The sequence below is a fragment of the Lotus japonicus genome, chromosome 1 (assembly GCF_012489685.1).
Source record: "Lotus japonicus ecotype B-129 chromosome 1, LjGifu_v1.2".
Classification (NCBI taxonomy): Eukaryota; Viridiplantae; Streptophyta; class Magnoliopsida; order Fabales; family Fabaceae; genus Lotus; species Lotus japonicus.
In genome coordinates, this window is record NC_080041.1 from 119,812,190 (window position 1) to 119,829,278 (window position 17,089).

The 17,089-nt window shown below is 34.1% G+C and overlaps 2 protein-coding genes across 4 annotated transcripts; both read right to left on the reverse strand.

Annotated features, from left to right (window-relative positions):
- Positions 1 to 6,397: 6,397 nt before the first annotated feature.
- LOC130729858 (uncharacterized) lies at positions 6,398 to 13,922 on the reverse strand. Of its 3 annotated transcripts, none has more exons than XM_057581700.1 (7): positions 13,362 to 13,922; positions 12,187 to 12,241; positions 11,670 to 11,744; positions 11,493 to 11,584; positions 9,944 to 10,025; positions 7,040 to 7,139; positions 6,398 to 6,848 (listed from the first exon to the last, which is right to left on the reverse strand). In XM_057581700.1, the coding sequence occupies exons 1-6, from the start codon at positions 13,811 to 13,813 to the stop codon at positions 7,086 to 7,088; spliced, it is 810 nt and encodes a 269-aa protein (XP_057437683.1). In that variant the 5' UTR covers positions 13,814 to 13,922; the 3' UTR covers positions 6,398 to 6,848; positions 7,040 to 7,085. The 3 variants fall into 3 exon arrangements, 2 of the variants coding, with proteins under 2 accessions (XP_057437683.1, XP_057437682.1); XM_057581699.1 differs by having other exon boundaries at positions 7,040 to 7,123; positions 13,362 to 13,921; XR_009016152.1 differs by lacking the exon at positions 6,398 to 6,848 and having other exon boundaries at positions 7,040 to 7,123; positions 8,331 to 10,025.
- A 678-nt stretch (positions 13,923 to 14,600) lies between these two features.
- On the reverse strand, positions 14,601 to 17,002 carry LOC130729859 (TATA-box-binding protein 1-like). The gene is made up of 9 exons (XM_057581701.1): positions 16,875 to 17,002; positions 16,552 to 16,639; positions 16,376 to 16,447; positions 16,011 to 16,061; positions 15,704 to 15,751; positions 15,499 to 15,591; positions 15,217 to 15,318; positions 15,059 to 15,132; positions 14,601 to 14,947 (listed from the first exon to the last, which is right to left on the reverse strand). Coding segments are annotated over exons 1-9 (609 nt in total). The 5' UTR covers positions 16,955 to 17,002; the 3' UTR covers positions 14,601 to 14,946.
- Positions 17,003 to 17,089: the final 87 nt, after the last annotated feature.

The window sequence follows — 17,089 nt, forward strand, 5'->3', positions numbered from 1 at the left end:
TAATCAAAAAATCACTTTTAAAATAAAAAAATCACTTTTTTTTGTGTTTGTTTCAGCTGAAGCTGAAAACAGATTATTTGAAACAGTTACTTTAGCTTATCATGAAAACCTATGATGATAGATGAGAGGAGATAAAAAAGTGATTTTAATTAGAGTAATCAAACACGAATCAACTTAATTAAAATAAAATCAATTATTTTTTCAAAAGTAAAATCAGTTTTTGTAAGCAATGATAAACGAGCCAATTAGAATGCGTTTAATTCAACTTATTTTGGAAAAATCACATTTTGTGTTTGTTTCAGCTGAAGCTGAAAACAAATTATTTGAGACAGTTACTTTAGCTTATAATGAAAATCTATGATGATAGATGAGGGGAGATAAAAAAAAAGTGATTTTAATTAGATTAGTCGAACACAAATCAACTTATGCTTTTCTCAAAATCTCTTAAAAAAATTATAATTAAAAATCAATATTTTTAACCTAAATAAACGCACTTAAAATAACTTAAATAGATAATTAGGTTTCTGTTTTTTTCAATAGCATACTGAAACAACTTAAACAATATATAAGTGATTATTTCATGAAGTAAGCAATAACAAACAGTTTCTATGCAAAATGTTCAATTGAGTTCAATTTGTTTTCCTGAATTAAAAATTAAACATGTAGGGTTATATATGTAATTAAAATCATGGTTCTGTTCTATTGACTTGGAGTTACCAAACACAACACATAGAACATTATTTATTGTGATTTAGGGTTTCTCTTTGTGCCCGATTACAGATTCTTCTTGGCTTTTCTGATTTAGGGTTTCGATTATGGAACTGTTGCCTTCTTTCTCCCTGTCTGTCCCTTCCTTTTACATTTTCGGATAATCATCGTAGTTTGCTTTACGGCTTCCCCTTTCTAAGTATGCAAGTCCCTAAAACAACGATATGATGAATACGACCCTTAAGTCCCGAGAATGGTAATTTCGATTGCGGACCCATGTTGTTGCCTTTGTCGCTGTCCCTTTTCGGATAATGGTAATTTGAAGGCTAAGCCTTCTTGGGGGTTTTAGGATCAAAAGTCAAACCTGCATCTTGAATTTATAATTGTAATTGATGGTGTTTCTAAGTTGAAGGAATGGTGTTTCTAAGTGAGTAGAGCTCGGCAAAAACCTGTACAGATTTTTTTGTTATTCTTGAGGTGATTGCAAGGAAATTCTCAGTCACATCATTTAGCACTTTGGTTTTTTTTAGTCACAAACACTGTTGCAGAGCTCTATTAAGAGAAGGCTGCTGAATACTGGCTCATATGGTGGTTTGAAGGGGATTCCAACTTAGCGATCTGATGCAGAGTATATTGTTTCCGTATAACATTGTTAGTGGTGGAATTCTATTTGAATTTTATGCTTCCTTGGTAAACAAGACACCAATCTTGGAGCTGATTTCTATACTGCAAATTCTGGTGCCTTTGCTGCCATACATCTTCTGCTGTCTTTGTGCTATTCTTCTCTTTTTGGCTGCTTGCTGTAGGTTGAAAGGTACAATGTGATAGGCTGAATTTGTGGGAGTGCTATTGGGAGTTTGTTCTTGCATCTGGCAGCGTGAGTGATGTTTCTGTTTCTACACCAGTTTATTGTGCTGTTTTTTTGTCCCCCCTTGGGCCAATGATGCGCATAGATTGAGGAAGGTTTGGCTTGTGCTGGGGGGTGCTATTTTTAGCTTAGTTTTTTCCTTTGGTGCCTTCATGTAATCTTTGTTGATGGTGGAAAGGTTAACTTGAAGGCTCTATAGTGTAGATTTGGGTTGATGTGGCTTGGAGTGTTTATTGAATGTAGAAGCAAACACACACTTGTTATCTGGGTTAATCTGATTTACCAACAACTACTGGGCCACCTTATGTGATTTCTACTAGACCCAAACGTACTATTGCTAAGCCTAAGTGGATGGACCAATATGTCTAGTTATTTTATGTTTAGTAATTTTTATTTTCATGTTTTATATTCCAGAATGTTCCCACTAGTAGAATGATGCCTCTTGTATGACTCTCCTTAGACTATAACAATAAAGTGTAATTTCTGATGAATGAGGAAAATATCAAAAAATGAGCTTTGCTGATATGAAGAGGATTGAGATGAGTACTATAGTCCCATGTTTGAGGGATGTATGCTGCAATGCCATGCTTGTGGGTGCTGTCTAAATTTGTTAATTCTGGTGGGTGCTGTCTTCAATTGTGGGTGCTGTCTCCAAATGTTTTCTGCCTTCAAAGTTTGCTGTCTCAAGATAAGATTGGTGATGTCTGCTGAGTAACGTGAGGATCATGAATTATCAAGTTGAATAATTAGACTCCTTGACTATGCTGCTGCTGTTTGTTTTGTTCTACTTTTCTATTGTTAAATTTCTGTAATTTGTGTCTTGTTTTGTTAGGTACTGTAGTTTTATTCTCTGCTGTAGTTTTCCTTTCATGTTGCTTTGAACCTTAACTTACTTGGGAGAGTATGTTCCCAGGACTTATTCCTTATCAATGAATTTCTCTTTTCTAAAAAAACAATGATGATCAAGAAAGAGCATCATATATAATTCCTTCCAGGAATCAAATGAAAAAGATGTGTTTCATTGTTATTTGTAAAAACTTAAAAACATAATAGGAAAAGAAAAAATGAAACATGTCCTCCTCTTACATTTTCCTTTCTTGCCTTTTTATATTGTGGGGAACATGACTTGTGGTATACTCTTTATTCTTTAAGGATCAAGGTACAAGATTATTGTCCCCATTCACTATATTCTTGATGGACTCAAATCTGGGACCCTTATCACCAAACTTGGTTTTTCCATAAAGCTCCAAAGAATCTCCATAGTGGTAATTACTTGCCTGTTGACAAAAATGGCATTGTTCTTTGAAGGTGGGATCTCCACCCATTTGCCATCTTTGGAAAACTCCAATCCAGGAACTTGATCATCTTGGAGCAATAGGATGATACCACCAGCATCTGTGTGCTCTCTGAGTATGGCATTGTTTATATATAATATCGAGAATTTTCCCTTTAGGTCACCAGATACCATGTTTTATGAATCCCCTCGATTTTTGACACACATTGATGACCCTGCAATTGCTGCCCTGACTAAGTACTACTCCAGGGTGTTCCCACCTAGCAACTCTCCTGGAGTAAGCATTTTAGATATGTGTAGCAGTTGGGTAAGATATTTAGACATTTAGTACTGTAACTCCGTTCCTATTCCAGTGTATTGCATATACACAGTATCATAAATCTTCATTTTGCATTAGGTCAGCCATTTTCCACCAGGATACAGGCAAGTACGAATGGTGGGATTAGGCTTGAATGAAGAAGAGCTGATGAGGAACCCGGTAAGACTATGCTCTTATTGCGCTATTTGATGACCATTTGCCTTTAATTATATGGAATTGAATTTTGTACATGATCCTATAGCCTGATTGTAACAATTTAGCCAGTAGTTAATAGAGGTTGTTGCTTTTGTAGTTCCTCACGGAATATATTGTACAAGACTTAAATGTGAATCCGACACTCCCATTTTAAGATAACTCTCTCGACATCATTACTAATGTGGTAAAAACACTTTCCGTATATCTGAACTTTGTTGCTTGAAACTATTGCAAGTGACGCATGCTATTTGCTTGCATTTGTAGGATGTATATTTTTGCAGTCTTTGAATTTTAATATGATTTAATCTCCTGTAATATAAGCTTATCATGTTAACGGTTAAAGCTTAGGGTTTAGTTATTACATGTTTGATTTTAGCATTCTTCCATGAGAAATTTCAGATAACAACCACACTAGTTATTGATGATACCATTACAATTACCAGTTATGATATGCTGATTGTATTTCTAAAAGAGAGATAATGGATCGTCATATAGTAGTACTACTCTCTTTTTATCATCATATTGAGAATTACGTAACTTAGAATAAAATTGACTTTCATTGTTAAACAACTAGACTGCTTCTTCACTAAATTAGCTTATTTAAATCACTCTTAACTACATGGAATTGGCAACTCTGGGATTGACTATAGTTTCATGTGTCAAGCTATCCTGCACAAATACTTATTTATTTTTCTGATTCAGAAGACTCCAACGCTTCTGGGGCTAAAATTGTGTCCATGTTCTTGTTTAGCATGTATCTCATCCATTTAAAATGTGAAAATTGAATATGCCCTGCAGGTCAGTGTTGATTACACAACAATGCCACTTGATGTTTTCAAGGAGATGTCCAGGATACTTAAGCCAGGTGGACTGGCCATAATGAGGTGATAAAATCTTGTCAACTTTTAATTTGGAATCACTTCAAATGTTTTATAAAATCTAATATCGTCATGAAGCACTTTCCTACAAAATCATCACTTTCTTCGATACTTAGACTTATTCATCTGTATAAACTAAGCAATCCATCCTAGGATCTTTTCTGGGCTCTTCTAACAATTCAGTACGGAGAATCGATATTCCAGGTTAAGAAATCATGTTTTAGAAAATACCTAGATTCTTGTAGCAGAAGAGGAAAAAACAAAGAAAAGAAGGCAACACAAGTAGGCTGAAGTGCCAGACATATGCATCATGCTTATAAAATTTTATATCTTTTCCTAATGTAAAATTTGAAATCAATGAACTTAACATTTTTAAAACAATCTGTAAGAAATTTCACACTAAAAAAGGACAAATTTAGTTGTGGTTGACAATTTTAGACCATTTATGCTCATCTAATTATTTTTGAGATGCCATTTTTCACAGTAAATGCACTTTTTAACAAGTTCAGCTCATGTTTCGATCATACATATCCAAGCTCTGTTACACTTCAGTGCATAAGATTTATTTTCATTTTCTTTGTTTCATACTGCAATGAAATAGATAAGAAATCTTATGAGGATTGCCTGTTTTCCGCTTAATGATGTTCTTTCATTTATTGGTCTTATATCTCTTATGTGCTTTCCAACTAACTAAGGACGACTTCATTGGTGGTATTAGCTTTTTAAACCGGTGCTTCTGGAAAAAATCCATTTCTACATGGACATCAACTGGGGATGCGGATCACGTTATGATTGTTGGTTCATATTTTCATTATGCCGGTGCTTTAGCTTTATCATTTTGTTGATTTAAGATCATTCAAAAATATTTACAATGTCAGAACCTGATTATAAGCAAATGAAGACTCAAGCCATAAAGCAAACAACATTCTGGAATTGCTCCATTTTTAGGTTACCAATGTATTCATGCACATTCAAAATTAAAACAATGTATGCAATAATGCAGAAATAGCAGTCTCAGCAGACACATGAAAATGAAATCAATTCGCTTTTTGAATATAGGTAAAACCTCTTCTGGATTTTACATTTAAAGCTACTTCATTAATACATACCTGCCTTAATGAAAGTTTCTCAAGCAGCTGAAAAACTTAATCTGTGCTTTAAATCCCTTATATTAGTGTTTTTTCAATCCATGGCAAATTATGTTTAACCTTCCTTGTCAATTACATGTCCTTCAATTAGTCTTCGCAAAATAAAGCGTATAAGTGAACAGGCAATGTGAGATGAATGACACCCAAACTAAATTTCATTGGAGAATGATGCAGTTGATACTTTGTTTCATACTAGTTAGCAATGTTCAAAACCAGTTGCAAAGAACTACTTAACTTATTAAAACTAAATTTTTTGAATAAAAAAATTATATGTAAAATGAACAAATGCTCTTACAGAAAAAAAAAAAAATGTCAGAAATTTTTGTTTGCATAAAAGTTATTTTCAGAATTTAATTTTTCTTCGAAAAATGAATTTTCTAAGCATTAGAAAAAATTATGGAGTGAGCATTGAAAGAAAAATGGATCTAATTAATACAATAGTGTAGTTGCAACGCAATACGTATATAATTAAATCTAACAATCATGATTTATTCCTATCATTCTCATTAATAGTACCTCGTTGGGTACCATTGTTAATGACTGTTGTGCTCTTTCTATAGGTTTTAATTTTATACAACTTTCTTTTGTCAGCTATAGGTTTTGATTTTATACAACTTTCTTTTGTCAGCCAAAGTGACAATTGAGTTGCTGACTTTTTAAGTCGGAAATCTTTTACCTCCCCAAATGTAGTTTGGGTGGAAGAGGTCTCTCTGGGTCTTTTGTATTCCATTCAAAATGATGCATTGACCCTGTTTATTCTTGATTAATGTCTAATGAAGTTGCATTAAAAAAAAATGGAAAATTTTAATTCATGTGGAATTTGGGAATGAAAGTTGTTTTGAGAAACTTTCCTCTTATCTACCTCATTCAATATTATACATTGCAACAAACTCCTACATAACCCAACATCCAATCTATGATGACTGGGGAACCTAGTTCTTAGTTCTAAGTCATAAGGGTATGGAAACAAGATGGATATGGGGTAAATTCAGAGGATAGATTAGTAAAATATCAGTTCTATACATTCCACCAAGACTACCACATACCAATTCATGTACCAACAATCAGTTTAAAGGCCAGGTCCAGGTTAAGACATACATTAGACCAGAAATGACTATACAGAAATTATACACAATCCCTGAGATTGAACAGCACTGTTTACAATGAACTTTTCATTATTCAATTGAAGTTACTTACTATAACCTAAAGGTTAAGAGCAATATTTTTCTTCATTTTTTTCTGTGCAAGGAGGAGGAAGATTTATATTGTGCATGACATGACATACAGGAGTGCACAACCACCACCAGAGATTAAATCATGGATCTTAAGAGGACCTTAGATACTGACGCCATTCTTCAGGTGTCCCCTTTCTTTTTGACAGCATTCTAAGTGCTGCGGCAGTTAGAGGTATAGCAAGAATGTCATACTCCTTTGGGGCCTGAATAAAAAGTGTAAGATTCTTCTCAATCATAAAAAAGGAAACATTAAAAATTCAAGAGTATGTTAAAATATGCAGTAATATGCTCCAATTTTAAATGTAATTTAAGGTTGGATTTTAGCATTGCCCTTTTATGCCAAGACATCATATGAGGAAAGCATATGCTTTGTAGTTTGTCAAGTTTGCAGTACCTTTGGAACTTTGTTCAACTTCATTTTTGCCTCCTCTAAAGATTTTTTACCTTTCTTTGAGTTGCATTTGGCACAAGCAGTCACCTGTCACAATTAAATACTATTGTGGATTAGTTAAATGGTAGTTAAATTAAGAGTAAAATACACTCACCCCCCTCAAGATTTGCAAGAATGACACTCCACCCCATTCTTTTTAAAAATCTACACTCCACCCCATTTTTTATAAAGGCAAATTTTAGTGACGAAAACAAATTCCTCACTACTAAAAACTAATTACTAATTAGTAAAAATTTAAATAAATTTAATGCATATACACTATCATACATTAATTTATGAAAATAATTTTACTGAATTAAATTTAAAAAAACCATTCACTCTGTCTGTTAAGTCCACGTCCCATCTATCTCCAAATCATATTTCTCACCACAAACGGCCACCACCAAGCCTTTACTCCCTTTAACACGGCTCCACTGTCCCACAATGTGAAACCCCATGGCACCTCCATGCCTCAAAGTTTTGTTGCAACCTGAACCCCAGAACGTGAATCGCACATCCCTAAAGCCACTTGTTCAACTACTTCTTGTGAATTTCACCCCTTGAAGTTGTGAGCGAACGCTCTGTTGGTCTTAGATATTGTTGGATTTTGTTAAAAACGATGCTCCACCGCCTCGTTGGGCTCTAATAACCTCAGATCCACTTCATATTTTCATAATTTTGTTTCTCTATTTTTTTCACCCATTTGTGTTGCTTTTTTGGCCTACAACCCAATTTTGAAAATTGGAGGTATAAAGAGATTATTTTGATTAAAATTGAATTATTACCAAATATGAAAACACAAGCATGTTTCACTATGTTCGAGATATGGTTTGTAAATCGGGCAGGTGTGCTATTGCATAATTTGCATTATGAATTTACGGAGGAAAAACGCGATTGAGAGAATGAGGAGGATTGTGATGTTTTCATTTTTAAATTTATTGGATTATATTGATTTTTTTTTTGAAATTATTGATTAACAATTTAAATAATAACTAATTATTAATGAAAAATATTTTTCGTCACTAAATTTGCCTCTATATAAAATGGGGTGGGATGTAGATTTTAGATAAGAATGGGGTGGAGTGTAATTCTAACAAACCTTAAGGGGGGTGAGTGTACTTTACTCTTAAATTAATAGGAATCAGTTAGTTAGGGTAAAGTTTCTGTTTTGTAACTTATTTAGTTTAGCGCATCTGGTGCATACATGCAGTACTATTGATTAATAAACCAGTTCACTCTTCCTCCAATTTCTCACCTCACTGGCTAAACATAGTATAAAAAGTTTCCTAGTTTTCTCTGCATTCTCTTCTATTCCTTTCCAGCTTTGTCCTTCCCTCATCACTGGCTGCTTTCAATGCAATGGATGATGCTTCAGGTCCTTTCTTCTTCACTCCTCTGATAACCTGGAATTGATTTTTGTATCTCAACAACTCAAGGTGAAAACTCCAGTTTCTGGTGTCTTTCCATGTGTATGGCTTTGATTGCATAGAACAAAAATGGTTTTGCAGATGGTTCCATTGTTTGACCAGGAAATTCTGATATTCAACTGCTTCTGCCGTCTGGCATGGGCAGAGGGACAATCATATTGTTGCTTCTTGGCAACTCAATTCCATTTCCACCGAAATCTGATAGGTACCAGCTATTGAAGAAGAAAGTAGACTGATTTTATTGAAGTAACAGTATGAATTTTCAGGTTATTCGACAGAACCTGGTCTCTCCCAATTCCCAATAATAATGATCCCAAAAGATGCTATTTCTCTCTAAGTTCTCTTATTTATAACATTCTCACACACTGTCTAAGTAACTCTCCCAAACTAACTAAAACTACCTCAACTAACTAACTAAACTGCTAACTAGCTCCGGGTACCTATTAAAATCACTTCTAGCGTCATCTATTCCACTACAGTTGAAATTTGGAATGATCTTCAAGAACATTTTCAGTAACACAATGGCCACACATTTTAAAGCTCAAGAAAGAATTGATCAGTTTTTCACAGGGATCTCTCATGTCAATCAGTATTTTCCCAAGTTCTAACTGCACAGGAGTTCTATTATCAAGAGAAAGAAGGACTTCAGACTCACTCTCACAAATCTCTTTCCTCCCCTTTCAATCAGTTAAAAACTTATCCAGAAGAAACTTTTCATTTGTAACTAGGTGTCCTCTACTCTTGATAATCACGGTCACGGTAGTAATTAGTAAAAAGAAATGGAGTGAGCAGTAATTATAATTAAGATTCTAGAATTGATATCAAACTGAATACCTATTTTATGCATTCTTAAAGGTCAAGTTCCTTTTTTAACCATGTTAATAGAAGCTTTCTATTTCTACTTGCATAATCATGTATCAAATCATAATTGAGCTTTATAGTCAGCTTGAAGTCCAACCAAGTACCCACAATTAGCTAGATTTTTTTTCTTCCATCACAAACACGTGGTACTTTTTTGGAAACAAAATAGAATGAACCCTGAAAAATGATAATTTGGGTTACCCTGCCAGAGAAGAGACAATTGACGGTCATTTGTTGATTTATAGTATTTCCTATAAATCTTGAGCTATTTATATATAGAGATTTTCATAAGCCTTCTCTGTGTTTGTAATTTTGTTCTTCAGCCTCATGTGCAGACAACTGAATTATGCATCAAACACCTTCGATAAAACTCAACTGCTGATTTTCCAGGAAAATCTATGGGGAAAGGTTCTATAAATGAAGATCCATGACAAATATACACGTACGAAATGCCAATAAGGCAATAACCCATTTAAAGTGTGTTCATGACAGCTACTTGTATCCTAATGATCATGCATGCTAAATTTTAGAAAAATATCAAGTAGTAAGTATTTTCTATATGAGAAAAATATTGTCTTACTAGATTTTCCCATGTCCATTCTCCACCTAGTGCAGCAGGCACCACGTGATCAATGGTCAAATTCTCACGCGAAGAGCAATACCTGTTGAGGGGGCATCTCATGTCAGTGCAAGGACTTGTATCTCAACTAAAGTAATCACTTGAAAGTTGAAAACACAAGACCATCATTGAATCCCAATGCTTCTTTCTGGTTCATAGAAGATAATAATGAAAGATAAAAACCAAGAAACTATTTCTTTTGTGATAATTACTCGACAACCATGAAATTATGAGAAGGGATCTTGGATTTGTTGTATCAATATATACAGTTATCAACTACAGAAGCAACAAAGTCAATTGTAAAGGATCTTTCGCTCTTTGTTAAACCTGCATTAAATCTGATGCAAGGTCCCAACCAAAACTATTAAGGACATAAAAAAAGTAAAAAAACACATAAATCCACCTATATCCATATACGTAAACAAAGTCTAAACTACAATCTTAATGTTCAATCACTTAGGGCATAGAGATGCCAATTCTCATAAATTATGAAGTGAACTAATCTTGCTGTCCCAAAGTACAGATTAGGAAAGAAAATTAAAGATTTCACTCAAAAATACATATCCCATCAAAAGTAAATTTCAACTCGATAAGGTGATAGTTCTGTCAACCAAAGCTCGACGAAATGTTTAAACTTCAAAGATCGAATGGAAAATAGAAGCCTAGAAGGGGATCCTTTCATATCCTCATGTCCCCCACAAACCACAAATGATTTTTTTTTTTCCTTTCTTTTTTCACATCAACTTTTAGGAAGTCAACACCTTACTTATATTAACACAGTGTGAGCTTTAGCTTAAATTGCACCACTGAAAGGGCGGCCAGTCAGGAATTTACTAGGAGTATGCATTTCAACCTATCATAATGTTGGTCTTGCTCAGTTTGCAAGCCTCATGCCTGAATAATTTTTTAACACTAAACACCATGGAGGCCATCCATCCACATAATACAATGTCCTGTTTGAAGTCGCCAACCATCCTGTTTATGTTTCTAACAATAGAACAGTTAATTGTTTCTCACTCTCTTTTTTAACAGACTTAGGTGTTAGTTGCGCAGTTGTTTCCAACTGTTCTCACTTAACTCTATAAATACTATAACTGTCAGAGTTAATAGAGAATGAAAATTACTCAAATCTACAGAGAATTCACTATGGTTTCTATCTTTCTACAGTCTACACTCTCCTTTTCTTACGCTTTCCTTCACTTTCTTTCTCAAGCACGAATCTTAAAAGAAAATCTGATCTAAAGTTGCAGCTGAAAACTATTCCAGTCACAAGACATCATTGAATCTTGTATGTCCTAGTGCAATAGGATCCTAATTCTTACTAATCTCAGACTCTGAGTGGTCAGAGAAATGTGAAGATCCTCAAATTTCCTTAAGTAGTGAGCTAGTCATAATCTTGATTGACAATACCATCTAAAGAATATATAACTACAGGGATGTGTTTTGTTGAATGACATAATTGAAAACGTTTAAATCTATTAGAAATCAAAGTTTAATGCAGAGCACTTACTGACAGGTGAAATGGTCCCTGAATAGTATATTTTTGCGACTAAGATTGTTCTTCACTATTCTTCTTTTAACAACCTGAAGTAAATGAGGAACCTGTACCAAAATAAAGATGCGTTGAATAGAGTGGTTTTGCTATAATGGTGACACAGTGCCAAAATAATGATTAAAGTGAGCATACCCTTAAGACAGCTGGTATATAAAAAGATCCACTGGGGGAGTTCACAGTCTTTTCATAATACTCAAGTACATCAGCCTGGATCAAGCAAGATTTGAAAACATATTTCATTAACATATGTTCACCGCTTGTCTAAAAAGAAGAAAAATAGAAAGTCAAAACTTGTGGCTGTGAATCAGTATTTCGGTCTGTGTCTGTAAGGTATGTGCACACTGCACAGTGAGCCTTATGGCCTGGGAAGTGAAATGGGTTTAGGTTACATATTGAACTACAAACCAAACAAAGTGAAGCTATGTCAGAAATACTCTCAACCAAGTGGAAATCTCAGATGTTTTAAGATTTATAATATAGTAAATACTGCGTCATTTACCAAAATTGTATGCATTTAATTCACATGATGTAGCACACCTTAGTCAAGCATCAAATAAGGTTTTGTTAAATTTCACGCATAGTCATGCCAATCTCAAAATGATAAACCGCATTATAGAGATTAATCAGATGTTGAGCTAAAAAATCTGACCTTCTCCATAAACTCCAAACATATGGCACGTTTCCAGCATACAACATTGACTGGCCTGGAGCAGGATGACAGCAGTCAGAACCATAAGCAAACAACTGAGCAGATGTCTTGATATGGATGACTATAAAAGAAAAAATTATATGTTACAACTTCATATCCTAGTTGTACTAAACACTGAACACTCAGGATAAGCATGCAATATTTCATCCTAGTTATTTGTAGAAATTGTTAGGAAGAATGCATCAACCAACTCATCATCAATTCTGATTCTTATATTTATGTTATCTTGAATGGAAAAAGAATTCCCTAATGAATACAGAGAAACACACACGTGTGTTGAAGAAACCCACAAATAATGCAAGGTGATCCTGGGTAATGTTCCCGAACTCCCCCTGACATATCAAACGATAAATACCCGATAAAATAGCCACTTGAAGCTTACACAAATAAAATTTGTAGCTTCATGAAAAACTGAAAGAGCAGAAGTATGCATGTATACATCAATACTCACATCTACAGGCTTCATTCAAATTTTGCAGTTATAATACCAAACATTTCCTACTTCAGCCAAAAAAATAGTTCTTCTTTAATCCAAATGATACCCACATAATCAATTCATCACTATGTTATGAAGCACCGGTCTTCAACAGCCTCCTCTTTGGAAATTAGTTAACAATTCAAACTCAAGTGTTTCTCATAATCTTTTAAAGGGACTATCACTTTCAAAAGGAATTATTACCATCATTTCAATATTAACAATGCATCAAAACCAACAACTTGACATGGAATTCCCAAACTCCTAAGTCCTGCAGTCTTAGTAGTGATACAACAGCAACAACAAAAACAAACACAAAAGCCTGATTCCAATAAGTGAGGGCTGAGGTCGGCTATATGGATCACCGTACATTGAGCTCGATAAAAAACCAGATCAACAACCTAACTAAAACATGATAGTAAAAACCAGTTGGGAAGGTTTAAAAACAATAAATCACAGCAAATGAATTATACAAGCATCAGATCACATCAACTGCAAAATCCCAGATGAACTTCCCCAATTGAAAATCTCTGTACATTACATTGTTAAGTGCTCAACATGATACATGAAAACAAGTGACAACTTAAGATTACTACTGCGAATACAGAAAAGAAACAAAATATTGTAAGAAAGAAATGACCTGTAAGCTAAATCCAATACCAGACCCCGGAAACAAGACAAGCCATCTCCATCAAACCCAAACACATCATCTTCATAATCAAAATCCTCAACACCATCAGAATCATATTCATATTCATCATGCACACCCTCATTGCCAGCAGTGAAGCGCGCCTCCGCATTGCAACGGTTGGCTTTGTTTCTCATAGATGAAGTTGCATATCGAAGAATTCCTCCAGCTGAAGAACCCATGTACCTTGTTGGCCTTCTCTTGCGTGTCAGAGCTGATCTGCTGCACTTGTAGTGAAAAGGGTCCTTGTTGTGCTCCAAAATGGATGACCCAACTTCCCCATTGAAGAGCAGCTTCAAGCGACCGTGTGTAGTGAACTGGGCCATGGATTCTTCTTTGGAATTTGTGATCAGAGATTGAAAGTTTCTTCTGAAAACAGTGAGATATTTGAAGTGGTTGATCATTCAACAAGACATTGATGATTGATGTTTGCACGACAAAACAAACAAAAATAGAAGGAAAAGCATTTGTGCCACGGAAAGAACCTTAACCACAGATGTTCCCAAATCTTCTTCTCCCAATCACAATATCTTCATCTCTTGGTCTGAATTTACAAATATGCCATTTAAAGTGATTCACAAAAGTAGTTTTTAAAAGTATTTTTTTAATTTATTGTGAGATGAAACAGTTTGATTCGCGAATCCGATTAAACTGAACCAAACCAAACACATTATGGTGGGTTGGATTGGGTCATTCCGTCATTGGTTTGGTTCATATGTGTCATTGGCTCATTATAATCTTGTACGTAGTTGTAAGTCTTTTTTCTATTTATGTAACATACTTTCTTGAATTTCACATGAGCTAAACTAATATTTTTAATTAACTATTTAGTTGAAACGGATTTATTATTATTATTTACTTTTATCTCATGTTGATCGTGTGAGTTCTTATATTACTAGTTATTGAGCTCTCCATAAGATTAACGAGATAAATTGAATACAGATGACAGCTACCTTCCTTCTTTATGTGCGTGCTCAATTGGTGGTGTTGTGAGAGACACTTATAACTTTTGGTTCTTTGGATTTATTGTTTTTCAGTTGGGTGATCTTTTACATTCCCCGAATTCCACCCCTAACCCTAAATCTACTCCCCTAGGATAAAACAATGTATAAAGGTGTATCTATTGGAAAAAAAAACAAAAATTATGTGGGATCAAGAGGGATAAATCTTGAAGATACAACCATACAAACGGGGTAAACATTAGTAGTTATTCAATAATAACATAACCGCTTAAAAGTTGTAGGTGTCAATCTATGTATTACACTAATCATTAATCAAGTTTGAGGATTACATTGAAACTTATGATTCTTTGTTCCAAGGCCACACATACAAACTACAAAGTATCAAATAGTAGAAGATCTTCCATTTAATTTTATCTAAGATTTAAGAAAGTAGCACAAACACAATAAGGAAGTCCTGGAATTTTCTTAGCTAAAATATGAAAGTGACCATGTCTTGTTCCATATACTCCAAAAGCAGAGAACAAAGCTTGATCCAAATATATAATTATATACCAAATCCCCCATTTTGAAGTATATCTGTCAAGTAAAAATGTCAGCAAAATCAAACCATTAGTTCATAATCCTCTCAATGCCACTAACAAAAGAAGCATTAATTCAACATGTAAATAAAAAGTTCTCCTATCATACCATTTCAGAATTTTCCTAAACCTTGCAAGAACAGGATGCATCTTCTCATAAGCTGTGTATATCTCCTCTCTTGCCTTAAATGTCAAATAATGAAAACATGGTGAACTTTGGCTTCAAAATGCACCAGAACAGAAACATACATGAAAAAGCAAACATACCTTGGCTCCAGTAAGCACAATTTTTCCAGACACAAATATGAGGAAAACAATGTTTGGCTGCTTCATGCGATATATTAAGCCAGGAAATATTTCTGGCTCATACTGCAAATTAAATCTTTCATGGTATTAGACATTGAAATCATAGCATCAAGCTTTAAATTTCAATGTTCACGAGTGCTGCTATTTGCAAAATTTCAAGAAGTACAATTCATATACTAGTCCATTTAAGATCTGAGATATATGACAGAATTCACAGAGTGGAAATATCTGAATACGACTTACAGTTGAAAAGGGGCGTAGTTCGAACGCTAGAAGTTCAAGTCCGAGAGTGTACTTAACATCACAGGAGGCAACAATATTCTGAATTCTGAAGTCCTATTTGAATGAAGGAAAAAAAAAAAACTTAGGTCTATGCTCTATCCAATTTCATTGCTGTTATGGTTTGAAGTTTCAAGTTATGTAGTTTTCTAGTAGATTAGATATATACCTTAAATTTGGCAGCTGGAAATCCAAGCTTTTGGATAATTCTAGCATACTGAAAAATCATATCAGATTGACTTGATAAATACCTCTTATTAACATAAATGAAATTGGCTAATTAAAAGGCAAGGGTTCAATTTGTGATACATGACCTGGTTTTCAATTATCATTTGGTATTATAGACTATATATAGTAGAGAGGGTAGGACTCAACTTGATTGCATAATATACTATGCTCATCATTTTTAAGTGGAAAACCATGTTCTTCATAAATGCTAAAGTATGATGCCCATTTGATAAAACCTAAAAGTTAACCTTTCTTGCTGCAAGTTTTGACTGTTGTTCATTTTTAGCACCTGTGCAGACCTAGAAAAGCAAAAGTAAAATGTTAACACAAAATTGAAATGAAAACATGGTAAAAAACCACTAAATATAATTAAGGATTTAAAGGATGTATTCAACACATTTTTACATATGAACTTAATTATTAGATCAGCATGTTCATATATATATGATTTCATAGATTTTTTGAGAGAAATTAAAAAAATGTTTGAAAGGGGAAAAATAGAATGGATGTAATGTAATTAAATAAAAAGCTACATTTTCTGCACAATCAACAGGCATGAACAATAGGCTGCAATTTACAGAAATAGAATTTGCAAATGTGCTGTGATATTCACCATCTTTCCAGAAGCAAATATCAAAGCTGTTGTTTTTGGTTCCCTTATCCTCATGATGACAGCAGAAAAACGCTGCAGCAACATTTGCATTGTAGTATCAGTAAGGAAACCACATATATCAGAAACTTCTGTTTGATACAGAGTTAAATAATTCAATGAATTGCCAGAAACAGAACCTTGGGATTGTATTCAGCATTGCGAGCTTGTTGTGCAATCTTCTTAAGATCCAAGGCACAATCCAAGTTCACTGTGGACACAATATTCCTAGAAAAAAAAAGTAGTAAAAATTGAAAATATAACATGTTATCTTCAATAGTACTAATTACAAAATAATATGAATAGATATAGATATACAAGTAGTGAAACATGAACTGCTAAAAGGTAACTGAATAATAATGAGTAGAAGATACATTGATGAACAAATAGAAAATTTAACACATGAACTCCACATTTTTCTGTTATCTTTCTTGATCTTCTTTTTTCTGAAAATGAAACTTACTGAATAGTGGGAACAGTGGGGTTCACCAATTGCAATGGGCTCCCTTCTTCTAAGCCATTATATCCTTGTTCTTCTGCCATGTTCAGCTAGCTAGACTCTGCTTGCCTGTTAGTGTGACAAAAAACAAGAACACCTCTGATAATTCTTGAAAAAGTTGCGATCAAGAAAATTAATATAACGCTCTCAGAAACTTTCCAAGTAATTCTTTAACACAA